Source organism: Bos javanicus, chromosome 6 (assembly GCF_032452875.1).
Source record: "Bos javanicus breed banteng chromosome 6, ARS-OSU_banteng_1.0, whole genome shotgun sequence".
Taxonomy (NCBI): Eukaryota; Metazoa; Chordata; class Mammalia; order Artiodactyla; family Bovidae; genus Bos; species Bos javanicus.
The window spans coordinates 59,227,339-59,254,569 of record NC_083873.1 but is presented as its reverse complement, the minus strand read 5'-3'; the positions used below and the strand labels follow the sequence as shown (position 1 = coordinate 59,254,569).

Here is a 27,231-nt window from a genome sequence, read left to right as displayed (position 1 = left end):
TATGCCTAGGAGTGGAATTGCTGGATCATATGATCATTCTATGCTAAACTTTTTGAGGGGCTGCTGAACATTTTTCCACAGTGTCTGTACCTACATTCCCAGCAGCCATACACAAAGCTTCCATTTTCTACACATCTTGGCCAACACTTATTCTTTACTTGGTTTTTTTTTTTTTTATTCTTTACTTGTTGTAAAGTAGTATCTTGTGGTTTTGGTTTGTGTCCCTAATGGCTAGTGATTTTTTTTTTCATGTGCTTATTGGCTGTTTATATATCTTCTTTGAATATTGAGTTTTTTGCCCACTTTGAATTGAATTGTTTGTTGTTGAGTTGTAAAAATTCTTTATATATTCTGAATATTTATATACTGAATCCAAGAATAAAAAGATTTCCCCCTGTACCTTCTTGTGAGAATTTTTTAGTTGTAACTCTTAAGATCTTTGATCCAGGTTTAAAGTTAATTTTCATATATGGTATAACAGTCCAGCTTCATTCCTTTGCTTGTGGCTATATCTAGTTTTGCCAGCACCATTGAGGAGTTGAGGAGACTGTTGTTTTCCCAATAATTGGTGTTAGCACTCTTGTTTAAAATCAGTTGAGCGTATACGTGAAGGTTTTCTGCTTCGTTCTATTGGTCTGTGTGTCCATACTTATGTCAGAACCACCCATGCTATCTTGATTACTATAGATTTGTAAGTTAAGTTTCAAAGTCAGGAAGTTTTAGCCCTCCAATTTTGTTTTTCTTTTCCAGTCCCTATTTGATGGCTTTCTTGTGGGGTTCCTAGAGCACAGTGTTGTTCAGCATGAAACCTTAATGAGAAAAATTTAAAAATTTTTTCTAAAAGTTAAATTTATTCAATTTTCTATAGTCAACAGGTGAGAAGAATGGAAAATTATGGTCTCCAGATGAAGAGGTTTCCCCTGAAGTACTAGCAAAGGTAAAATTGAGTAGAACTCGATGACTGTTATGCTAAAATAAAACTAACACTTAAAAAGCATAAGGTGCTTTATTTTTAAACCAAAAATTGTGTGTTTCTCAAATTGCAGTTGTCCTTGAAGGAAGTTACATATAGATATATGTCAGCATGTTTTGTGGATCTTCCTGCCTTGCTGAAATGATTTCAGTGAGGCTGTTTTACATAGAGATTGTAGAATATTGATGTCAGAAGCACCTCAGGTCTAGCCTCATTACCACTTTTTATCTACAGGCATATGAACATTAATTTGGCAAAAACAAATGACTGTCATCATATTGGTAACTTTTGATAGATGTAAATTATCCGTCAGTAAAGCTAATTTTTAAAGTGGTAGTCTTGGGATTTAAAACAAAACTTCTTTATTATCTTATTTGATAATCTATCTCACCTTGAATAGCTTCATAGGCATCATTTATTCCATCAGTTCCTTTTTCCAGGTTGTCGATAAATAAATGTAGTAAATGATATCTACATTCTTTTGCTAGTTCTTGCATACATTTCATAACAGTCTTGAGTATAAGGCTCCAAGCAATTATGACTACAGATAATTACAAAATCTCCTGGGTTTTTTGATCAAAATAGTTCTTCAGTACTATAAGAAATATTAAAGTCTGTCTAGTTATTTTTAACCACTACAATCTGTGTAGTTTAGTTATTTAAAAAAGAAAAATATCAGTATTTTTAAATGATTTGAAAAGCAAGTGTCCAGGTGTGAAAAGTCTGAATTCAGAAGCCAGAGCCTGGGTATGCTATCTATCATAGTAATGTGTCTTAGGTTGCCTTACTTATTAGAAATAAGAATACCTCCCTCACAGAGTTGTTTGGTAGATTAAATAAAATAATAAATGTACAAATCTGGGGGAAGCACCTGGCATAAACAGAATAAGTATTCTCATTATTATTATCCTACAGACTTGTTTAATAAAACATGTCTGCTGGCAGTTAAGTAATCTCGTTAATTAACATAAATCTTCCCTTTAAGTGGAATTTTAAGTTGCTTTCTTTTTTTAGCATGTTAATATTTTATAGGTACAGGCAATTAAACTTCTGGTAAGATGGCTGTTGGGTATGAAAAACAACCAGTCTAAATCTGCCAATTCAACTCTTCGGTTATTATCAGCAATGTTGGTTAGTGAGGGTGACCTGACAGAGCAGAAGAGGATCAGGTGAGATTTTTCTTCCTTTCCAATTTTTTTTTGAGCTTCAAGATGTTGGTAGAGCTTACATAAGAATTATTTACTTAATATTAGCTGTTATAATTGCACTGTATGTTTTGTGTTTCAATTATGTACTTACTTCGGGTTTATATCTCAATAATGGTGTATTTTCATTTTTAAAGACTGACCTTTTTCCAGTAAATTTGTAGTCATAATCATTATAGCAGTGTTACAGTTAGCTTCAGCATTTGGATCAATTAAACAAATATTTGTTGAATATTTGCCAAACACTAGGAAAAGCATTGCTGTAAAAACAGATAAAATTCAGTTCCTGCCTTCAACTTACCCTGTAAGTATAGTGATTGAACAAGTGTAGTGTTTTGATGCCATGAAAGGAAATAAAAATTTCAGTGTAGATTCAAAGAAGAGTTGCAGCCTCTTGGTGGTTTGCAGACTATATAAGGTTCTGCAAATGCCAAAAAAAATTTGTTTCCATTTCTACACATGTTCAGTCTTTAAACCTGTGAAATCACCATTTCTTTCTGTACCTTTTAAGATGAAAATAAAAGTCAAATTTTTCATTTACTGGTCTACTTGTGATGCACTCTAGAGGATAGACTTAACTATTCATTTATGCTTTCAGTATTTATTGAACACTATCATGCCAGGTACTGCCAGACCTTTTAAATGTACAATAATTTCTTCCTCTAAGGAATATGCATTCTATTGGAGGAGATAGGAAATGCACAATTACATTCAGTAGAGATGCTGAATGCTTTGATAAACTGGAGAAAACAATCAAAAATGATTTTTATCATAAGCCAAGAGTAGCTTTGCATGAACAGATTGAAGAATAAGGACAGCAAGTTTTAAATTTGGGGAAACCATGTACAGTGTGTCGCAGAGGCTTAATAATGAGCTCTTACAAATCAGTGATAAACAGGCAGGATCCCAAATAAAGATGAAGATTATATATTGCCAGTTTATCTTTAAAAAAATGTTTGACATCACTAAATACAATAAATACAATTTTAACTTAAGTGGAACCTCTTGTCTATCAAATCATCAAAAAGAAATTTTTTAAGCAATCATTACTCTTTGGGATCAGGGAAAACGATTTTCCTCACTACTGCTGTGAATATAAATGGGCATAGTCTTGGCAGGACAGTTTGGCATTTTATTTCTGAGTCCTTATATTAATGTTATTCTTTGGCTTTATTTTTATGTTCATGAAATTAAAAGAATCATATAAAAATATACATACTAACATGTTCTTTCCAGTGTGTTTTTTTTTTTTTTTTCATTGCAAAGCACAGGAGAATGGCCAGTTCTGGAACATGCATATTATGAAATATTAGGCAGATCTTAATTAGACATTATGTATCCCATCGGAGAAGGCGGTGGCACCCCAATCCAGTACTCTTGCCTGGAAAATCCCATGGATGGAGGAGCCTGGTGGGCTGTCCACGGGGTCGCTAAGAGTTGGACATGACTGAGCGACTTCACTTTCACTTTTCACTTTCATGCATCGGAGAAGGAAATGGCAACCCACTCCAGTACTCTTGCCTGGAAAATCCCATGGACTGAGGAGCCTGGTGGGCTGGAGTCCACGGGGTCACTAAGAGTTGGACATGACTGAGCGACTTCACTTTCACTTTTCACTTTCATGCTTCGGAGAAGGCAATGGCAACCCACTCCAGTACTCTTGCCTGGAAAATCCCATGGACTGAGGAGCCTGGTGGGCTGCAAACCATGGGGTCACTAAGAGTTGGACATGACTGAAGCGACTTAGCAGCAGCATGTATCCCATAGTTTAGCTTGGACTCTGGAATCAGAAACTTACTCAACTTCCTGCTCCATTTACTAGTTGTATAAACTTGGATGAATCAGTTTTCCAAGCCTCAGTTTCCCCATCTTCCAGAGTAACATACCCAGATAGTAGCATTAGTAATTTTTTTAAATTCCTGAATCATTTGCCTCAGAAACCATTTGAGAGTCCTTCATTGTTACCAGTGCTCACTTTGATGGTCATGTGGTCCAAGAGTGCCATGTTTTCTCCTCTTGTGGTAAATAATAGTCCCTTGTGGATTTAGGGCAGCTTTACATTTTTTGAAATCTTTAAAATATCAAAGCTATATTATGTTCCATTTAGCAGTTGAAGTAAGAAGATTGTTCTTTCACCACATCAGTGTCACATTTTACTATTTAGATAGTTTAAGCTGACTGGGTGGGGAGTGGGGATTCCTGGGCCTTCTAGATTCCCTTATAAACCTTCCTGTTGGAAAGGAAAGCCTGCCTCAGAGACTAGTACCTGAGAGACACTGGCTCTCACCTCCATATTCTTTCCAATTTTAGATATTTGTCTAATGCCGCCTCCTTTAGGGTACAAATCGCTTCCTAATTCATAGCCCTTCCATTTCATCAGACATATCTAGGCTTAAGATTGATTTCTATTATGTCTGTGTAAAATGTGTGTGTGTGCTTAGTTGCTTCAGTCGTGTCCAACTCTTTGCAACACCATGAACTGTAGCCCACCAGTTTCCTCTGTCCATGGGGATTCTCCAGGCAAGAATACTGGAGTGGGTTGCCATGCCTTCCTCCACGGGATCGTCCCAACCCACAGATTAAACTCAGGTCTCCTGCATTGCAGGCAGATTCTTCACCATCTTAGCCACCAGGGAAGCCCCTGTGTAAAATATGTGTATGCATTTAAAAATTGTGGGAAATAGATTTTAAATGATAAGTGAATTTTAATTTCTCAGTTTTTAGTTTCTTTACAGTTCCTAATGTAAATGGTTCTTGCTAGTGTTGCAGTTGGTGCTATTGTAAATGAAAGCAGAGTTCCTTAGTTACAGTAGAGGATCTAAGCTAAAATGTAACTAAAAATGAAGGCAGCCATTAAAAAGAATGAAAGTTTGCTATTTGATACAACATGAATGGGCCTAGAGAGTATTATGCTTAGTGAAATAAGTCAAAGATAATATTGTATGTTATCACTTATATGTGGAATCTAAAAATTAAAACTAGTGAATATAACAAAGAGACTGACAGATACAGAAAACAAACTAGTGGTTACCACTGGGGAGATGGGAGTGGGGAGGAGCAAGGTAGGGGATTAAAAGATACAAACTACTATAAAATATACTGCAAGGATATATTGTACAACATGGAAAACATAGCCAAGATTTTATAATTAAGTGGAGTATAATCTATAAAAATTTTGAATTGCCATGTTGTACATCTGAATTTAATATAATAAATCAGCTATACCCAAATAAAATAAGTAAATAAAAATGTTTTTAATGAAGGCAGATAAATGTAATATCAGATAGTCACAATGATTTGAGCCTTCTTCCCTCTGTTGAGTTCAAGGACTCAAAGGATCTTTCCCATATTTATACATTATGTCAATTTAAGTGTAAATTATGCTAAAGACCTTAACAGTCAAAAAGGGATCAAAGCGCTTTATGAATGATAATGGTTATAGGAAATGTTTCTTTCTTTCTTGTTTGTTTATAGTAAATCTGATATGTCTCGCTTGCGATTAGCTGCTGGTAGTGCCATAATGAAGCTTGCTCAGGAACCTTGTTACCATGAAATTATAACCCCAGAACAGTTTCAGCTCTGTGCACTTGTTATTAATGTAAGTAACAGTCTTGTTTTGTGATTTACTTGGCCTTCAACATTAAATTTATTAATACGATTATATACTTAATACAGATTAAGTATCCATTTACTCTGTGGATGTATGCACAAAAGGGATTGCTGTTATTACTATTCTAACCAGTTATCTCCCCACAATTTTTACTTTCTTAGTATAATTGTATCTTTTTAATGAAGACATTAAAAATGCTTAAAGTGTTCTTTTGTAAATGTTTGCCAGTTTTTAAAAAACTAGGGGTTTTTGTTAATGATTTAAAAAATACTAATATTTTTAAGTAGTTTTGGTTTTGTGCTGCTGTAGGATGAGTGCTATCAAGTAAGGCAGATATTTGCTCAGAAGCTACACAAGGCACTTGTGAAGTTACTGCTCCCATTGGAGTATATGGCCATCTTTGCCTTGTGTGCCAAAGATCCTGTGAAGGAGAGAAGAGCACATGCACGACAGTGTTTACTAAAAAACATCAGTATACGCAGGGAGTACATTAAACAGAACCCCATGGCTACTGGTAAGTAACTTTCAAAGTGCTGTGTGCAAATATATCTTGTCAATGTATCCATTTGTGGAGGGTTTTATTTCTTATATTTCTGTTGTATTGGGTTGGCCAGTAAGTTCATTCATGTTTTTCCATAAGATGGCCAAGCCAACAGTGTATAACACTGGGACTTTTATAGAATGTTGCTGTTGCAGTTAAGATGTATGTAAAATTTAAGGTTTTAGTTTCTGAGTCCTGTTTATAATGCATATAAGGAAGAACTGCATTTTATAGGATGAGCAGCGTGGCTTGATTTGAACACATTGCTCTGATGTTGGAAAGTAAAGTCCCTAGCTTTGCCAGGGACTCAATCTTAAATTAATCCTTTGTCTTTCGTAGCCTTCAAAATTGAAAAAAGTATTTCAGTATCATCCAGATGATATGTTGCCTCTAATTTAGAAATAATTGAGGGAAAAATGTTAACTGAAGTGGTTAGAACATTAAATTAGGGAGAGATTTTTATAAAAGCTATTATTACTATTGTTAATAATAATGTTTTCACTCTAGAGAAACTATTATCACTGTTGCCTGAGTATGTAGTTCCGTATATGATTCACCTGCTAGCTCATGATCCAGATTTTACAAGATCACAAGATGTTGATCAGCTTCGTGATATTAAAGAGTAAGTCATGTTGATTTTTAAAGAATTTTTAAAAATATTTTTACTTTTTAAAAAAGGCTTAATTTTTATGTTACTGTCCCCATTAGAATAAAATTTTTTATGGTTTTCTTTTATTGTAAATTTTAACTTTCGTCTTACAAAATTGTTTCTGTCTAATAAGTTCTGTTTGGTGGTTTTGTTTGTTTGCTGTTGTTTGCAGTTAGCTTTAGCTGAGTCTTTGAAATAGATTGACTTGGTTTTTATGTTATTTTTATTGTTTGTGTTAAATGGGCTTCAGTTACGTCAGTTTGATCATTTAGAAAGCCATGTGAGAGCCATGTAGGGAAAATTTCTCTCTGTAAAGCTACACTTTCAACCTCAAAAGATGCCTCAAAAGCATGCACACACATAAAAGATACTCTGTGGCAGGACTATGGTAATACAAAATTAGATATGTTACACCAGTCACAGAGAGGTTTGTCTCTGGTGGAAAGACAGGCAAGTAAACAATTGCAGAATACTTAAGTGTTTTTATGTAAAATAGAACTTTGTATATTGATGCATGGTGAGTAAACAAGTACACAATGGCCTAGAATTATCTGCAAATGACTCCAAGAAACTTTAAAGCAGTATTTACTTTGCCATTGATATGCTTTTGCTTTGTACCTTTAAATCGGTCCCTTCAGCTTGTATTTAAATTACTATGATTTTTTATATGGGACATGACACCTTTTAGTTCTAATCTTATTTGAGGTTGTTGTTGTTGTTCAGTCGCTAAGTTGTGTGGTAATCAACATTTATTTCTGCCTCCTGTAGCTCTTTAAGGAGACATAGGTTCTAGTCCCAGCTATGTGAGTAAAAGCTTTACTTCTCTGAGCTTCTCTGCTTCAGTTGCTTTATCCGTAAAATACAGGATATGAAATAGGTAATTCCTAAAATGTCTTCTAATTCTGATTTCTGTTTATTTTATAAATATATTTTATTTGCAAATTCTTTTTTTTTTTTATAACTTTTATTTTGGGATTTCCCAGAAAGCACTTTGATAAAGCAAAAAAATAATGTATATGTTCGCCTAGAACACTAGGTCTATGTTAAGCAAACTTTGAGCCCTGTTTCAGTTCAAGGCCATCATGTGGAAAAAGGTTAGACTTAAGAGAGGAGTAATGATGTGGGAAGAGCACTGAAGTCATTCAAGTTAGAACTGAAATCACTGGCACATACTTTTTGATTCTACCTAGTAGGCAATGCTTTTGAATATCTCTGAACATTTCAAGTTACTGTAACTTTTCTTTTTCTAGTTAAGGTGTACAGTTTCTTAAAGTATACAGTTAGATTATTCATTAGACTTTTTTTTTTAATACAGGGTGTTATCAGATACAAATTTCCCTTTCAGCACTACCAGTGCTGAATCCTATTAGTATAGTATGTTGTGTTTTTATTTGTCTTAAGGTATTTTCTAATTCTTCTTGTGATTTCTTCTTTGACCCGTTGATTGTTTTAAGAGTGTGGTTTGGGAATTCCCTGGCTGTCTAGTGTTTAGGATCCACGCTTTTAATGCAAAGGGCCCAGGTCAGTCCCTAGTCAGGGAACTAAGATCTTGCAAGCAACATGGCCAAAAAAAAAGTGTGAAGTGTGGTTTAGTTTTCATATATGTGTGAGTTTTCCAGTTTTCCTTGTTTTCCTTCTGTTACTGACTTTTAGTTTCATGCTGTTCTGGTCAGAAAAGATACTGTTTTAAGACTTGTGGCTTGCTGTCGAGGCCTGTTAAGACTTATGGTCTGTCCTAGAGAATATTCCAAGTTCACCTGAAGAAACTGTGTGTCCTGCTATTGTTAGTTGGAGTATTCCATCTGTGTCTGATATGTCTGATTGGTTTATGGTGTTGTTCAAGTTCTCTGTTTTCTCTTTGGTCTCCTCTCTGTCTTTTCTATCCATTATTGAAAATAAGGTATTGAAATCTCTTATTGTGGAACATGTATTTCTCCCTTTACTTCTGTCAATTTTTGCTTCATAGGTTTTGGGACTCTGTTGTTAGGTTTGTGTTTATAATAGTCATATCCTCTCCAACACAGTCCTTCTGGGTCTTTTGCAATCCAGTTTGTCTAATTATAAAATAGCTACCAGCTCTCTTTTGGTTACTGTTTGTATGAAATGTATTTTTTCCCCATCCTTTAACTTTCAATTACTTTGTGTTTTTGTATCTGAAATGAGTCTTTTATAGACAAGATATATATATGGATCTTTTTTCTCCCTTAATCTACTCTGCTTGTCTGCTTTTTAATTGGGAGATTTAATCTATTTTCATTTAAAGTAATTACTGATACGTAATTCTGCCATATAACTATTAGTTTTCTCTGTGTCTTATATATTTTTTGTTATTTAATTGCTCCATTACTGCCTCTCATTTTTGTATTTACAGTTGAACTTTACAGCATGAATAGGTTTGAACTGTGCAGGTCCACTTACATGCAGATTTTTTTCAATAATAAATACTATAGTGCTTTAAGATCCACAGCGGGTAGACCCACAGATACAGACAAACTTCATATACAGAGGAACCGATTATACATAATTACTCTTAACATCTTAAAGTTGTAACGACCTATTTTGAATAATAGCAACTTAGTTTCACTAGTGTAGAGATACTCTGCTCTTGTGAAATATGAAATCGCTCCTTTGTGTCCAACTCTTTGCAACCGCATAGACTGTAGCATACCAGCCTCCTCCATCCATGGAATTTCCCAGGCAAGAGTACTGGAGTGGGTTGCCACTTCCTTCTCTGCTCTTATACATCTCTGTTTCATTCCCTTTATATTGTAATTGATACAAATTATATTTTTATATATCATTTCTTTTCACATAGATGTGATTATTTTTATGCTTTTGGTTTATTTACTTGTTTTCAGCTGTGCTGGGTCTTTGTTGCTGGCAGGCTCTTCTCTAGTTGTAGAGAGCGGAGTCTGCTCTCCAGTTGCGGTGCTCAGGTTTCTTATGGTGGTGGCTTCTCTTGCAGAGCACAGGCTCTGAGGCACGTGGGCTTCAGTAGTCGTGGCACATGGGCTCAATAGTTGTGGTTCCTGGGCTCTGGCACACAGGCTTAACAATTGGGGTACAAGGACTTAGTTGCTCTGCAACATATAGGATCTTCTTGGATCAGGAATCAAACCCTTGTCTCCTTCATTGGCAGGCAGATTCTTTACCATTGAGCCACCAGGGAATTCCCTGCATTTGCTTTTTAAATCATATATTTAAAAAGGAGTTACAAATCAGAAGCTCAGTAATGCTGGCCTTATATTTTAGCTTTGTTACCTTTACCAGTTTTTTTTTTTTATTTCTTACGGTTTCAAGATACTGTTTAGTGTTCTTTCATTCCTACCTGAAGGACTGAGTTTGGTATTTTTGCAAGACAGGTCTACTAAAAGCAAACTCCATTAACCTAATGCTAAATTTTCCTTTACAGTAGTCTTTTAAAACATATATGTATACTACAGGCAAAGAAGTACACACAGATTATCTTCAAGTGATTTTTTTCTCCTCTTGATAGAGTAAAGCAGTAAGTCCATGGTGGTTGCCTAAAAAATCATCATGGGAACTTAATAATAGATTTTGATTCTAGATTTGGCAATGTAAGTTCCTCAGATGATTCTAATCTTCATCCCAATTTACTTAGAAATTCAGGTGTCACCAGACACTTTATGTATTAAATGACTATAAAATAAATAACAAGCAGAAAACAGAAAAATGATTTGAAATGTGACTGTTTCGCTGAATTACTCGTTATATGCACACCAGTCTCATAACACATGAAATTCAGAGTTATGTCACAGTAGAATTACATATGAGCCCTAGGTCATAGGATAAATAGCTTACAAATGGTCAAAATGGCAAGACTATGCTGTATGCTGGTTTGCTCGTCATTGCTGGATATTAATACACATTATATTATCTAAATGTTTATTAAATACCTATAGAATGACTCTTCATGTGTATGCCTCAAACTGTCAGGCTTTCTCATATTAAGCTATATGTTCATGTTTGTTATTTGTGATGTTATATCCTGTTTTAATTGAATGTTATTAACAAGATATTTCTATTAATCATTAGAGTTGTATTCTTTGTATACTCGAACAACAGAACTTCCCAGTAAACTATTTTATCCACTCAGCAAAAGAACCTGCAATTAGTCTCTTTATTAAGTGAATATGTTTCATTTAGGTGCCTCTGGTTCATGCTTGAAGTTTTAATGACAAAAAATGAAAATAATAGCCATGCCTTTATGAAAAAGATGGCAGAGAATATCAAGCTAACAAAAGATGCCCAGTCTCCAGATGAATCCAAGACAAATGAAGTAAGATATATATTAGGCCAGTGACTATTAAGAAATTACACGGAAAAAGCAATGTGACCCTTGTCCCACTTTTTTTTTCTGTTGTATAATAAATAGATTACAGAATGCTTATAAAAATATATGCATATAGTTTATAAATATATGTACTTTTTCTTTCATTACATTGAATTCTAATTTTTGAAGACTGTTTATTACTCTGAAAAAGATATTAAAATATGTACAGAGCATGGGGATAAGAACTAGTGAAATTTATAACTATGCTATCTTAAGAACTAGTAAGTAAGTGTTACAGACCAGTAGATATTCTTCTTGTATGTTTCCTTTAGTTTGTTGTTTTTAATGCATACTTGGCATTCATGTTAAAGTAAAATGAAGGGGACTTTTTTGTTCTTGTTACTAGGAAGTTACATCAGAAGAAGTGCCAGAGACAACATGCAGAATGTTCAAGGAATAAACAATAGCCCCATATTACTGTGTTGATTCCATGTTACATATTGGGTAGAACTGGTACCTGTGCTTATTTTGCCCTCCTGAAAGTTAACGTGATTTGTTCCCTCCCTAGAAACTTTATACAGTGTGTGATGTGGCCCTGTGCGTGATAAATAGTAAAAGTGCTTTGTGCAATGCAGAGTCACCAAAGGATCCAGTCCTGCCAGTGAAATTTTTTACACAACCTGAAAAGGTAACTTTCTTCTCTTCATTTTTCTACTGTACTGAACTTGTTTAAATTTGTTACTGTCATCCTGGTGGCAAATACTAGACTGTCTTAACTACAAAGTAAAAAAAAAATACCTCTGTGAGTTTATCAAGAAAGGGGAGATTGTCTTCCAAAGCCTGAAAAATATCATTCTCACCTTACAGAGTAGAGAATACAAATCAAGCTTGGTGGTGGTGTTCCTATGTGAGCTATTCCTTCTGGATATTTCTAATATGTAAGAGGAATTTTCAAATTTCTTAAATTGTTTTCATCTCATCCTGTTAAAACACTGTTAGTATTTTTTCAGACAAGAAATAAAATGGTAGAGTGTAAATTATATACATCTATATATGAAATAAAGTATCAGTATGAATGGAATTGGTCTTGGCAATTGACAGACCTGGATTCGAAGTTAACAGACTTCCCCGGCGGCTCAGCCGTAAAGGATCTGCCTGCAATGCAGGAGATATGGGTTTGATGCCTGGGTCATGAAGATCCCCTGGAGGAGGAAATGGCAACCCACTCCAGAATTCTTGCTGGGAAAATTCCATGGACAGAGAAGCCTGGTAGGCTAGTCTGTGGGGTCACAGAGAGTCAGACACACAGCTAAACCACTGAACACGCACCCAAGTTAACTCTTCTAAGCTTCAATTTCTTCATCTCTAAAATGCAGATGATGATAATACCTGTGAACTATTACTAATATGCCTAGGTCTATAAGAGTTAGTCAAAAGGAAGCGTTAATTAGTGGTATTGTTAATAATGGGGCTTCCCAGGTGGCTCAGTGGTAAAGAATCCGCCTGCCAATGCCGGAGACGTGGGTTCTATCCCTGTGTTCAGAAGACCTCCTGGAAAAGAAAATAGCAACCCAGTCTAATATTCTTGCCCTGGAAATCTCATGGACAGAGGAGCCTAGCAGGCAGTCCATGGGGCTGCAAAAGAGTAGGACCTGACTTAGTGACTGAACAATAATAATAACATTATTAATAATACATAGTACATTTATTCTGCTAGCAACAAATGAAGTTTTCCACGTAAGTAAATTTTTCAGCCAACTAATAGCTCTTTAAATTTTTCCAGCTAATTCGGATTTTAAGACTTTTTTTTTTTTTAACAGATTGCATTTTATTTATTATCCACTTTAAGGTGACATTTTGAAGTTTTAACTTTCCTGTTGTTTGTTTTTTTAAAAAAATCAATATTTTTAATGGAAAAAATATGGCATTTAAAAATTTCAACAAAAATTTGTATCCAGTTTTCTTTAATGATCTAGTACTCAGAATTTATGCCTGGTTTTAATAGGAATAATAAAGATGGCAAAGTTACTTGCCTTCTAATTGAATTTACTGGTCTTTATAAATACTCCTACATGAGCTCTTGAATTTAAATTTACTTTATTGCTGACCCAGGGCTATTATGACTAGAATAGTACCTATATAGAATTTACATACAGTAGTAGTCCTGTCATCGAGAATTTAAGTTGCTGTTTGTTACTATCTCATTCTAATTGATTTTTGTTTTGATATGAAACTTAGAATGTTTTTAGCCTTCATAATAATACTTAGAGTTTCCATTTTCAGCAAGCATCTTGCCTCATTTCCTTTTCTAATATACTGCTTTTAATATGGTGTAAGTTCAAACACAAGAAAATTAGGGATATTAAGATCATGAGCCTAGTGATATTATAGTATATCTTGATGTAACATTTATTTTGGCTGTATAAAAGCCTTTGTAAGGAAGAAAAGAAAGATACAGCCTTGCCTAGACTTCATATCGAAAGTATAATTTCTTCATAGGCACATTTAAGCCATTTTGTTCTTTTCTATGACACTAGTGTGAAGGTCAACTTAGTAAAAGAAAAAATAATTTTTAAGGTGATTACTTAGAAATGATGAACATCCGGATGATAACAGATCATTTGGCTTCTGTGACTTGTGGTTTACTCGTGCTATTCCCAGGGTAATTAACAGAGAGAGCCACCACATGATCAGATTGAACTCTTTAAGTTTTGTATAGATATAACTTTTAAGAAAGTATCATCAGTGTCCACGTTTGGTTTAAATTCATTTATTAACTAGTTAATATCACTGCTGCCCAAGAACATTATGATCGCCTTTATTAGATTTTGATGGTGTATTTACCTTTATGATTTGCAGTCTACTTATGGTTCTAAGAAACAAAATATTTTTAATTAAAGTAAAAGATTTTTTTTGTTTCAGTAAGGATAATTTTCTTGAGGGTTCCCTGGTGGCTCAATGGTAAAGAATCCACTGCCAATGCAGGAGAAAGGAGTATGATCCCTGGACTGGGAAGATCTCCTGGAGAAGGAAATGGCAATCCACTCCAGTATTTTTGCCTGGGAAGTCCTATATACAGAGGAGTCTGGGTGAGCTACCATCCATGGATTTGCAAAAGAGTCAGACACAACTTAGCAACCAAACAAAAACAGTTTTCTTGAGATCCTATGTGGGGTTCTTTTAGTGAGTATTAAGTGCCTGATATATGCTTAGTACCATTTTGGGTGCTTTGGGAGCACAGAAGTAAATTCCCTGGTAGTGCAGTGGTTAAAGAGTCTACACGTCCATTGCAGGGGGCCTGTGTTCAACCCTTGGTGGGAAAGATCCCACATGTGTGACACAGCCAAAAAAGGAAGTAAATTTTATAATAGAGTGTAGGTGAACACAGTTCATTGAGTAAACTGGAAACTAATAGAAGAAGTATGTTTTATTTTAAATGTGATTTAAGGGAATTCCTTGGTGATCCAGTGGTTAGGATTCCATACTTTCAATGCCAATATCCTGGATTCAGTCCCTGGTCAAGGAACTAAGAATGTGGCATGGACAAAAACAAAAAGTAATTTGCCTAATTTATCTCTAAATTTGACTAAGTCTTGTGTGTCACTTGATTTAATTTTAAAACTAAACTTATGGTATGGTTCATGAAATAATGCTTTGATGATTTGATAGGTTTCGTAGCATAAATGAACCTGTTACTGTAAGGCATAATGCCTGAAAAGTCTTTTATGAACAATAAAAATATGCATGTTCACTTTTTTTTTTTGATAGGACTTCTGTAATGACAAGAGTTATATTTCAGAAGAGACAAGAGTACTTCTGTTAACAGGAAAGGTATTATATACTAGATAATTGGGGGATCTTTATCTCCTGTGCATATTACTGCTAACCTTTAAACATCCCTCAGGTTTTATGGTTCCTGATTCTTAGACATCATGTTGTGGATTGTAGCATCTAAAGCATTTGTTCTCTTGGACTTTTTTCTGCCATGAACCATTTTTGAGTTAAAACCATGTGTCCTCATCAGTACGGATAGGGTTCAAGTTATTTAGAATTCACAAAGCAAATTTCCCTGAAAAATGATATAATAAATTTAGATGTGTAAGAAAAAAGAAATAATTTTAAAGTATTAATAAGTTAGTTTATATCCTATAAAGGTAATATGCTATCTAAAAGGAAAAAGGAAATTTAATATTTAATAAAGAATCTAAACTGTTAAAACTATATACACTCAGTAGTTTTTTATCTGTAAGGCATTACTATGTCTTACTCAGTATGTATTTCACTGTGTTTTAGGGGCACTTTTTATTTTAATTGAACAAGAATAATTAAATAGTGCATAGTTGTGGTTTTTTTTGCATAGTTATTTTTAAAAGAAGTAATACTTCTGACTCAAATTATGTTCAGACACAGTATTAAAGAATTATCATTTCTAATAAATTTAGGATTTAACTTCCCAATAACAACTGTCTTAACAATTCCTGGGCTTAAGCAGAACAATAATCCCTTACATGTGTATAAATTTATATGTATTTCTTTTAGTAAGGTATAAAATAACATGCATATATGTAATTTCTAGCCAAAACCTGCTGGAGTACTAGGTGCTGTAAACAAGCCTTTGTCAGCAACGGGAAGGAAACCATATGTTAGAAGCACTGGAGCTGAGACCGGAAGCAATATTAATGTAAATTCAGAGCTGAACCCTTCCACCGGAAATCGACCAAGGCAATTTTTTTTCTTCAGTTGTTTTTGTTATGATCACTCACTACTTGATACATCTTTCAATTCCTTTTCTTAAAGCACATCACAAAAATGGACTTTAGGGAACATCTTAGTAAAAAACATACTGCTGAATTTTAGTATAATTAATGATGGTAATTGAGTGTGTATTACACTTTGGGAAACCATTTAGCATTCTAAATGTATAGAAAAATAAAAAAAAAAATTTGTAGTACAGTAAAACTAATTTACTTGGAAGTGTGTGTGTATATGTGCAAATTTAACACTTAGGAAAACTGAAAATATAACTCTTTAAACAAATTTATTTATATGCTTTTTAACTCGAGATTTAGTATAGCATGAATAAAGATAACATTGTTAATAACATTTGCCACTTATTGTTAAAGATTCCATGTTTAACATGTCAGGTGTTTACTGTCTTAGCTACTGCATAAAAATTTCCACCTGACCCTACTCTTACAAACACTGAATAATGAGGCTTTTAAAGATTTTATTCTGATTCATGATATTTTAAGAATAAATTCAACTGGTAGTGTTTTAAACACATTTTTAGCAGTAGAATCCAAAGATATAAAAATATTAACGTGGGGCATCTGTGGTTTACGTGGATGGTGGGCGTCAAACACCTCTCCCGTGGCCTTTTCTAGCAGCCCCCTGTCTTACAGAACTAATTAAGAACACAGACTGAAGAAAATGATAGTCTTAATCTGCTGTACTTTTACTTGGTTTTAGCGTTTTCCACCCCAGCAGATAGGCTTATAGATGAGTTATGTTGTTTGTTTCTTGACAACTAATCTATCAGGTGACTTTAGGCAGTCATTTCTTTCTTAGATTAGTAAGGTTAAGTGGAAATCAGTAACTTGGTGTAATAGGGCAGTAGGCTGTAGCCACAGATATGAGTCTTGCTAACTTGGCCAGCCTTCTAAGCCAGTCTAAGCCTCCTGTTTTCTTATTGGTATAGTGAGAGAGTAAAGTTTGTATTCATGTGGTCAAATGAAGAAGCTTTGGTTTGTTTTTCTTCAACAGGGAACAGAGTTCAGAGGCAGCAGAAACTGGTGTTAGTGAAAATGAGGAGAACCCTGTAAGAATTATTTCTGTCACACCAGTAAAGAATATTGACCCAGTAAAGAATAAGGTAAATTTTTAAATTTAATGAGTTTCTCCCATGGAGATTCTTACTACAGTTTCATGACAGGAGTGAAAAACCCACGGTCAGTACATTAATGTATACTACATACTATACATGTGTGTACCTATGCTTACTGTGCTTTCTCTCTCCAGAAATGATTCTGTGTTCACTTTCTTCATTTAACCAGAGCTTGTGTGTCACCCATAATGGTATCCTTCTACCGCACTACTTTTCCCAGTGCCTTGAAAGAATAGGACCTGAGGGGTTTTGAGATCTTGTTCTCAAATACTTCATTGACTCCTGCCAGAGATCAACACTTCTTGTTTGTTTAAGTTAAACTTATGAGCTAGCCATAATGTTTGAGTTTTTATGTATTTAACAGCTGCATTCTTTCTTTGATGGTGGATCTTTTATCTATAGCTCCCAATATTCTTAATTTTTTGGCAGGATAGAAAGGAATATAACATTGGTAGGAGGATAACTTTCCTCAGTTGGAATAGTATAAGAATAGTAATATTTTTTTTCCGTAGAATCATATTTTTGACATACTTTTTTTACACACCATGTATTTATGGTATTTATAAGATGTTTTAGGAATTACCCTCAGGTACATAAAATATAGGACTATACAGTCATTCCACAGTAGCTGAACCTTTCCTATCGAAACTCGTCTGAACTCAAACTGAACAGATAGGGGTTTTTTTTTTTAATGCCCCTATCCTTTTTTTTTTTTTAACTTTACAATATTGTATTGGTTTTGCCATATATCAACATGAATCTGCCACAGGTATACACGTGTTCCCCATCCTGAACCCTCCTTCCTCCCCGTACCATCCCTCTGGGTCGTCCCAGTGCACCAGCCCCAAGCATTTATATACATATTTATTTATTTATTTATTTGGCTACATTGAGGCTTGGTTGAGGCATGCAAGCTTAGTCACCCTGTGGTATGTTGGATCTTAGTTCCCTGACCAGGGATCGAACCTGCATCCCCTGCAGTGGAAGGTGGGTTTTTAACCACTGGACACCAGGGAAGTCCTGATAAGGTTCATTTTTTGGTCAGTCTCTCACTGTCCATACTCTGTGCTCTTTGCTAGCTGAACTTTACTATGTCAGTAGATTCAGGGAACCTCTCAAAGGTGTTAGAATTCAGAAGCCAATAGATTTAGATATTGTGGGATCTTTTTATAGACTTAAATATTCAGCATAAACATGCTTCGATTCAGAAATGCATATTGTTACAGATACTTAGTTAAACATGCTTGTCATGTGTATTAAGAGGTAGTACAGAGATGCAAATGTTTAACTAGTACAAACGGCTAATCTATAACCTTCCCAACCTCTGTGGTAAAATTGTATAAAAGATAAATTGGATATTTAAATTCTAATTTTTGAGGGGCCAAAATGTGACTTTGCTTGACCTGTAATATTATATTGTTTTGTTCCAAACCCCGTTTTAACTTTTTCATACTTCCAAAGAATGTTTTAACGATTCAGTGTTGCCTAAAGAGACATGTCGTGTTTTGGCAAAAGCCTGATAGCTTCCCAGTCAGATCTCCCATAAATTGATATGATCATTTCTTTCCAGGATCTGGTCCTCAGTCTTGCATGCTCAAAACAGTGTGTTGCTAGTATATTAAAAGAAGATATGATCTAAGGGAGTGTTTCTTGCTAACCAGTTTCTCAAAGAGGTTGATATGTAAACCAATTAATTAGTTATATAAATAAAAACTATCCAACAAGTTGGATATGTATGTTTACAGATCAGAACATTTTCTATTATTCACTCAGTGAGAGAAATCAAATTGTAATATGAAGAATGAATACGAGAGGTGGTTAAAAGAAGTAAGATACTAACATTCCACGGATGCAGGCAAGCAGTACTGCCAGTGTTGCCCTTTAGAGTCTTTCTTCATGCCTGTAGCTGACTGTAGGCATGACTATGCCTTCATGCCTCTTCATTTGGTTTTTGCATGAGTTTGTTATCCATATGCACATATACATAATGTTCATAAATATGTAAATATGATCATGTACATGACTTTTAATACAGTCTTTTTTCCCCTATTAAACAGCCTTATCTTGTGTGTTCAAATTTTTCTCTCCAGAGTTATCATTTTCTTACTTGTATACACATAAATCCTTTCCCCCTTCTTTGTTAGTGCAAACAATGTTGCATTAAACTTACTGGTGATTTTTTTTCTAGGGGCTGAGTTCTAGTAGTGGGATTGCTGGGTCAAGTAGTAAAATACTAGAGATTTTAGATATTTCCATATTGTTTTCTCAGAAAGTTAGATCACCTGACATTTCTACTAAGCGGGTACTTTTTTCTCTACATATCCACCATCAGCAGGTTTTATAGTTCTTTTGAATCTTTTTCTGTTTAAAGTATCAAAACTAATACCCCACTATTGTTTTAATTTTATATTTACTTTTGTTGACCATTTGGATGTACTCTTATGTGAATTGCTTGTTCATATTTGCCCTTTTTTAAATTATCTGTTTGTTTTTTTTTTTTTTTCCGGCCATGCCGCACAGCTTGTGGGAACTTCACTAACTAGAGATCAAACCCAGGCCACCAGGGAACTCAGTAACTCAACTTCTGATGCTGTAGTAGTTATACCTTCTCGTTAACACTCTTGCTTCCTTCTGATCTAGTCACCCAATATAGCACCCAATGTGATCTTTTTAAAAAGATAATTTGGATTCTGTTTGCCCTCTATTTAAAGTCAGTGACTTTTATTATGGACAGAGGACCTTGGTGGGCTACAGTCCATGGGGTCACAAAAGAGTCGGACACAACTTAGCAACTATACAACAACAACTTTTATTAGCACTGAAAGTAAAATCAGATTTCTTAAAGGTCCCATAAAGCATTCATGATCTGGCCCATGCTTGCTTCTCCTGCCATACACCAGTCTCACATCACTTCAAGTTACTTAAATCTTCCAAGCTCTGTCCTTCTTTGGGTGCTTCATGCTGCCTCTTGCATCTGTCTAGAACACTTTACTTTCCACATGGTAAGCCTTGCTCTGATACTGTTATTCTCCAGAATAATCAAATTGGTGTTTCCTTTTATTTATTTATTTATTTTTTCCTGAATTCCCCTTTCTTTAATCTCTTTAGCACTTAGGGTAATCTGTACTTAAATGTTTGTTTACTCTTTAAAAAAGATTAATCATCTATTATGCTCATCTGTTGAGGACCAGAACAGTATCAGTTTTGTTCCCCAATCTATGCACAGCAGCCACTACATGTAGTAGGCACTAAGTTGAGTGAATGGTTTCTACTTCAGGTTTAACCACACTTAGTCATCTTTATTGGCCTTTTTATTTTGCCCAGGAATCACCATCTTTCACCAGGTGACTTTGCATATCTCTGTCTAATCCGCTGTATACTGTTCAACAGTTTACCCTGTGTGGACCACCTTACTCTTTTTCCTTCATGTATTATCTGTTCTCTTAAGATAAAGTTTACTTTAATGTTTTAAATCCTCAACATGAAACACTGATTTTTGGATTTTCTAACTTAAGATACTATTTTCATGAGTTTTCATTTAAGTAAATTATCTTGAAACATGAAAGATTTATATGTGTTTCCCAGTCATTCTGAAAACATTTTGAGGGGAAATGAAAGTTAATTAACTGAAAAGATATAGTCTTAATTTTTTGGATGATGATAGTGGTCCTTTGTTTCCCTTGAATCAATTCAAATTATTACAGTTGATTCCTAAATTTCATTTGTATAAAGGTCACTTTCATCCTGAAAACTATTATTCCTCCTAATGTCTGTTATGTCTGTTACACTAAAATCGAATTTTATTAGCTTAAACATTTTAGATGACAATATGTATGCCAAACTAGAAAGAGGAAAAAAAAGAGAATGTTCAGGAAGAAATAGGTTAATGACCGATCCAATAAGAAGAGACAAAAGTTTGAGTGAATGAGTGAAGTGAGATGATAAAGAGCTTTCTGTTACAGAACTATGAAGATTATTATAGTTAGATGCATCATAGAGAAAGAAAATAACATTGAATTATGAAAACATCCTCCCTGCTTTTGAAAAGTTGTAGCATTAAGAACATACTAGCAGTAAAAAGGACGTTTTTATTTAAAATGAGTGTGAAAGAACAGCTGAGTAGGTTTCCTCATGTAACTGCCTGTACCATTTAATACATATTTACTGAGTATAATATATGCCACGCACTATGGTTAGGTACGGAGAAGGCAATGGCACCCCACTCCAGTACTCTTGCCTGGAAAATCCCATGGATGGAGGAGCCTGGTAGGCTGCAGTCCATGGGGTCACTAAGAGTCGGATACAACTGAGCGACCTCACTTTCACTTTTCAGTTTCATGCATTGGAAAAGGAAATGGCAACCCACTCCAGTGTTCTTGCCTGGAGAATCCCAGGGACGGGGAGCCTGGTGGGCTGCCATCTGTGGGGTCGCATAGAGTCGGACACGACTGAAGCAACTTAGCAGCAGCAGCAGCATGGTTAGGTATCATGTTCAGTCCTTACCCTTAAGGAATTTACATTCCTCGTGGGACGTAAGCAGTGAGTTAGAAACCCTGAAATCCCAACTCCTAAAATACTTGCAGAATGCTTCTTCTAGTCAGATCAGTGATATTTAAGGAATTTCTGTTCATAAAATTGTTTTCTGCTCTTCTAGGAAATTAATTCTGATCAGTCTGCCCAGGGCAACATCAGCAGTGACCGAGGAAAGAAAAGAACAGTAACAGCAGCTGGTGCAGAGAATATCCAACAAAAAACAGATGAGAAAGCAGATGAATCAGGACCACCTGCCCCTTCAAAACCCAGGAGAGGACGTCGACCCAAATCTGAATCTCAGGGCAATGCAACCAAAAATGATGATATAAATAAACCTCTTAGTAAGGGAAGAAAGAGAGCTGCAGTCAGTCAGGAGAGCCCTGGAGGTCTGGAAGCAGGTAATGCCAAAGCACCCAAACTGCAAGACACAGCCAAAAAGGCAGCACCGACAGAGAGACAGATTGACTTGCAAAGGTAATGTACTCCATTCTTTCTGAACTTTGAGTTTAGACATTTTGTTTTATTCCTAGTTGCCATCCATAACAGCCAAATACCTAGCCATTTGGGAGTGAAAACTGCCCCCTGGTTTTCCTCAGTAAGTTATGATGGCATTTGTTTTTAATCTCATAACCTTCAGGACAACAATTTGAAGAGAGATCTCCTAAATTAGGATATGGTATTTTGGTATTTCTATTTATTAGCAAGGATATTATTATCTTGGTCTTCTTCACATAGTTGCATGGGGTTTACTAAATATAAACGGCTACTTTTTTGATACAGAAGTCCCAGAATGGAGTAAATAGATGTCATGACACATGAACAAGTATATCTTGCTCTTTAATTCCACTTGTTATAGTAAACTTTAATATACGTCAACAACTTACTTCTCTCCCCTACCCTTCCCAATGAGAATAACCTCACAGCTGCTTGTCTTTGATCATGTTTGGGTTAGGTTTTTAAATTAACATTTATGAAATTCTGAAGTTTCGGGTTATTAAATTTGTTATATTTTAAATGTCTCTAAGTACCTTTTCAGCGTCTAATGGCAGCTGATCCAGGCCCAAATCTGACTAAGTAATGGGTGTTTCTTATACTCACTTCCAGTTTTATGGACTAAAAGTAGAAAGCCAATATTGGGGGCAAATTTTCTTATTTTCTCCTCAAACCTGGACCTTTGACCTGTAACAACATACTTAACATTGGCCTCCTTATCTTCATCAGTAAGACAATATGATAATACCTTCCTCAAAGGATTGTTCTAAGAATTAAATGGATCATTAAATAGAAAGCACTTAACAAAATGCCTTGTGTAGAATAAATGCTCAGTAATTAACCACTGTTTTGAATTCTAGTTGCTTTACCCCTTAATATATTTTTAGTCATGCAAAAACTGAAGAAATTTCATTGGAAAAGATAGCCAGAATTCTCTAAAGGGTTTCTAGAATTCTGGCTTTTCCTCACCCGCATAAAATACTACTGATCTCACACCCAGGCCACCTGAGCCACCTGATCTTATCTGTCACAAGCTGTCCTTTTGCCATCTAACCAAAATATCCATGAACCCTGAAATATACTTGAACCCTGAAAATATTTTCAGTAGCAACCAACCTTGTCTCTGAAATTGAGCATTGTAAAACCCATTGCTCTGCTTTTAGTTACACCATTGCCCCCAAAGCATTAAACAAACCCAACAAAAATGGCTTACATGCCAGAAACTGCTCTTGATTTAAAATGGCTTTGGGCCTTCTGAAAAATCTTAAAATATCTCTTTTAAGAGTGAAAAGATACCTTAGAAGTCTTAAGTATGCCAGTTAGTAGATTGGTTGGGCGATGTGTTACACACAATACAAAATTCTTTGTGACAGGTGTTCATGATAGTACTTCAGTAGAATAAATACTGTGCACATATCTTAGAAACTTCTGATTGATTTATTAACTATTAATTCATGGCTAACAAAACATGGAAGGACATTCTGAAACTTTCTGCCAGGCTTCCTTTTGTCTTTTCCATTCTTTCCTGAATCTAATATACAACTCTGCCCTTAAATTCTAGCATTATGACTTTTGTTTGGAAACCTAATTACTCCAGAAACTCTATATTACTCACGATATCCTCTTGCATAGAAATAAACGCATTATAGGCAGATGAGTATTGCTCTTTACACTTCTCATTTGTTCTTCTAACAAATACAGACAGATTAGACTGCCATCATTGTGCTGGGTGTTGGCAATACATAAGTATCCAAAATAGATAGATTCTTGCCCTCCAAGAATATACTTCCCAGCCAGAAGAGAGCAGAAAAACTTCCACTCTAGGTCTACTGACGGATAAAAACATAAGAATTATTTTTATTACTACATAAAGCAGTGAAATTCTGACTCATGCTACAATATGGATGAACCTTCAAGACATTCATTATGCTAAGTGAAATAAGCCAGACCCAAAAGGACAAACAGTGTATGATTCCACTTACATGAAATCCTAGAGTAGTCCAATTAAATTCATAGAGGCAGAATGAGGTGGTTGCCAGGGGATGGGGGTGGGGGACTAGGCATTGCTGTTTAACAGATACGGCATTTCAGTTTGGGAGGATGAAAATATTCTATTAAAATATTAATCCTAATATTGTTTATTAGGTTGTGCAAAAGTAATTGCAGGTTTGTGTTATTGAACTCTGCTCTTTGATATTCATATACATTCTTAAATAAATGTATTTATGTTTTACATCATTTTAATGTGCATTTCTTGCTTTTTTTTTTTTTTTTTTGCTAATGACATTGCATTTATTGTAGACTGTAGAAATGATGTTAGACAAAAAGCAAATTCAAACGATTTTAAGTTCAAAATGGGTTGTAAAACAGCGGAGACAACTCACAAAGTCAACAACACACTTGGCCCAGGAACTGCTAATGAACGTACAGTGCAGTGGTGGTTCAAGAAATTTTGCAAAGGAGACAACAGCCTTGAAGATGAGGAGCATAGTGGCAGGGCATCAGAAGTGGACAATGACCGGTTGAAAGCAATCATTATAGCTTATCCTCTTGCAACTACACAAGAAGTTGCCGAAGAACTCGCCGTCAACCATTCTACGGCTGTTTGGCACTTGAAGCAAATTGCAAAGGTGAAAAGGCTCGATAAGTGGGTGGCTCATGAGCTGACTGCAAATCAAAAGTTGTCGTCATTTTGAAATGTCATCTTCTCTTATTCTATGCAACAACAAGGAACCATTTCTCAGGTTATTGTGACAGGCGACAAAAAGTGGATTTTATTTGACAACTGGCGACGACCAGCTCAATGTTTGGACCAAGAAGAAGCTCCAAAAGCACTTCCCAAAACCAGACTTGCACAAAAAAAAGGTCATGGTCACTGTCTGGTGGTCTGCTGCTCATATTCAGCTTTCTGAATACTGGCAAAGCCCTTACATCTGAGAAGTATGCTCAACAATCGATGAGATGCACTGAAAACCACGATGCCTGCAGCCAGGATTAGTCAACAGAATGGTCCAGTTTTCCCTGACAGTTCTCCACCACACATCGCAAAACCAACACTTAAAAAGTTAAACAAATTGGGCCATGAAGTTTTGCCTCATTCACCATATTCACCTGACCTCTCACTGGTTGACTACTGCGTCTTTAAGCATCTCTACAGTTTTCTGCAAGGAAAATGCTACCACAGCCAACAGGAGGCAGAAAATGTTTTCCAAGAGTTTGTTGAATCCTGAAGCACGAATTTTTACATACAGGAATAAACTCATTTTTTGTTGACAAAAATGTGTTAGTTGGGAAAAAATGTGTTGGTTCCTATTTTGATTGATAAAGATGTGTTTGAACCTAGTTATAATGATTTAAAATTCAAGGTCTGAAACCACAATTACTTTTGTACCAGCCTAACAGAGATAAATGGCAGTGATTGTACAACAGTGTAAATGTACTTAATGCACACCAAACTGTGTACATAAGAGTGATTAAAATTGTAAATTTTATGTTACATATTTTGTTTCACTTAAAAAATTGTTACAAAAGACTGATAATAGTTAACACTAATACACTGCTTATTATTAGTCAGGCTCAATTCTAAACTCTTTGTTAACCTATTAAGTGCTTAAAACTTCGCTACATGGGTAAGTACTGTCATTATCCCTAGTTTATAAAGAGGAAGAAATCCAAGAATAGAGAGTCCGTGCAGCTTTTGGTCCCTTTGCTTACATGAATAAGCAAAGTAGAGAGGCAGGATTAAAACCAGACATTGTCACTCTGGAGTCCATATTATATTGTCCTATTAAGGTAAAATTTAGTCTTAATTCTATGAGTACTATACATGCATACAAAACTAGTTTAATAGAGGATACTTTGAAAAGACTTTATAACTAATGTAGTTTATATATGTGAAACTTTATTCCATAAAGTGGAAAATGTTTGCATACAGTTAATTTTTAAAATTATTACATAAGAAGCTAGTTTATTAAAATAATCATAGTTTAAATCAGACAAAAACTATAGTCACCTTTTAAACCTATTTCAGAATTCATGCAGAGATAAGCCCTGGCATTATCAGCTTTAGAGAGGGAGAAAACCAAGGGAGAGATCAGATGTTCTTGAAAGTGCCAAACTTAAATGAAGCATGTAACACTATGAGAGCATTGAAGGACTGCAGTGAATAGTAGGTAGAATAATGTGTGGGGTTTTCGGTATATTGGTAGAAATAATAGTGGTAATAGGGAAAGGTTGTTAAACGTCTATTTAAGGCAACCATCTTTATAAAGCAAGTACCTGGGGAGGGAGGAGGGTTCAGGATGGGGAACACATGTATACCTGTGGCGGATTCATTTTGATATTTGGCAAAACTAATAAAATTATGTAAAGTTTAAAAATAAAAAAAAAAAAATAAAGCAAGTACCAACTGTATGTTAGAAATAAGGAGGTTAGACCTGAAACAGTTACTTTCCCAGGCCACCTGGTTGGTGCTACACAGAGCAGGGGTTTTGAATCCTGGTCATGTCCCTTATTAACACTGTATTGTTAATAGAGACAGTTCCAGTTGGTAATATTTCTCCTCTAAACCATGAACATTCAGAACTCTTGTTTGTTTCTCCTCTTAATGTGGAAAGAGATGTTTTAATGTGTAGCACTTCATGGCAAATAGAGGGGGGAAAGTGGAAACAGTGACAGACTTTATTTTCTTGGGCTTCAAAATCACTGCAGACAGTGACTGAAGCCACACAATTCAGACACTTTCTCCTGGCAGAAACGCTATGACAGTATATTGGTATGGGGAGGGTAGAGGGAGGGGAGTTCAGGATGGGGAACACGTGTATACCTGTGGCAGATTCATGTTGATGTATGGCAAAACCAATACAATATTGTAAAGTAATTAGCTTCCAATTAAATAAATTTATATTTAAAAAAAAAAAGCAGACATCACCTTGCCAGCAAAGGTCCATATAGTCAAAGCTGTGATTTTTCCAGTAGTCATGTGTGGATGTGAGAGTTGGTCCATAAAGAACACTGAGCCAGCATCGAAGAATTGATGCTTTCAAACTGG

The 27,231-nt window shown here is 35.2% G+C and overlaps 1 protein-coding gene across 4 annotated transcripts in view; it reads left to right on the top strand.

The window, feature by feature from the left end:
• Positions 1 to 27,231, top strand: part of PDS5A (PDS5 cohesin associated factor A) — a 133,809-nt gene that overhangs the window by 99,356 nt on the left and 7,222 nt on the right. For 3 of the 4 annotated variants that reach the window (XM_061421178.1, XM_061421177.1, XM_061421179.1), the window contains 11 exons: positions 869 to 937; positions 2,006 to 2,142; positions 5,653 to 5,776; positions 6,098 to 6,302; positions 6,837 to 6,951; positions 11,146 to 11,278; positions 11,841 to 11,960; positions 15,041 to 15,103; positions 15,849 to 15,994; positions 17,036 to 17,144; positions 21,811 to 22,163. In XM_061421178.1, coding sequence (XP_061277162.1) covers positions 869 to 937; positions 2,006 to 2,142; positions 5,653 to 5,776; positions 6,098 to 6,302; positions 6,837 to 6,951; positions 11,146 to 11,278; positions 11,841 to 11,960; positions 15,041 to 15,103; positions 15,849 to 15,994; positions 17,036 to 17,144; positions 21,811 to 22,163 — 1,574 coding nt within the window. Of the gene's footprint in view, positions 1 to 868; positions 938 to 2,005; positions 2,143 to 5,652; positions 5,777 to 6,097; positions 6,303 to 6,836; positions 6,952 to 11,145; positions 11,279 to 11,840; positions 11,961 to 12,139; positions 15,104 to 15,848; positions 15,995 to 17,035; positions 17,145 to 21,810; positions 22,164 to 27,231 lie in introns of those variants that run through there. The other variant, XM_061421180.1, reaches the window with a different exon arrangement.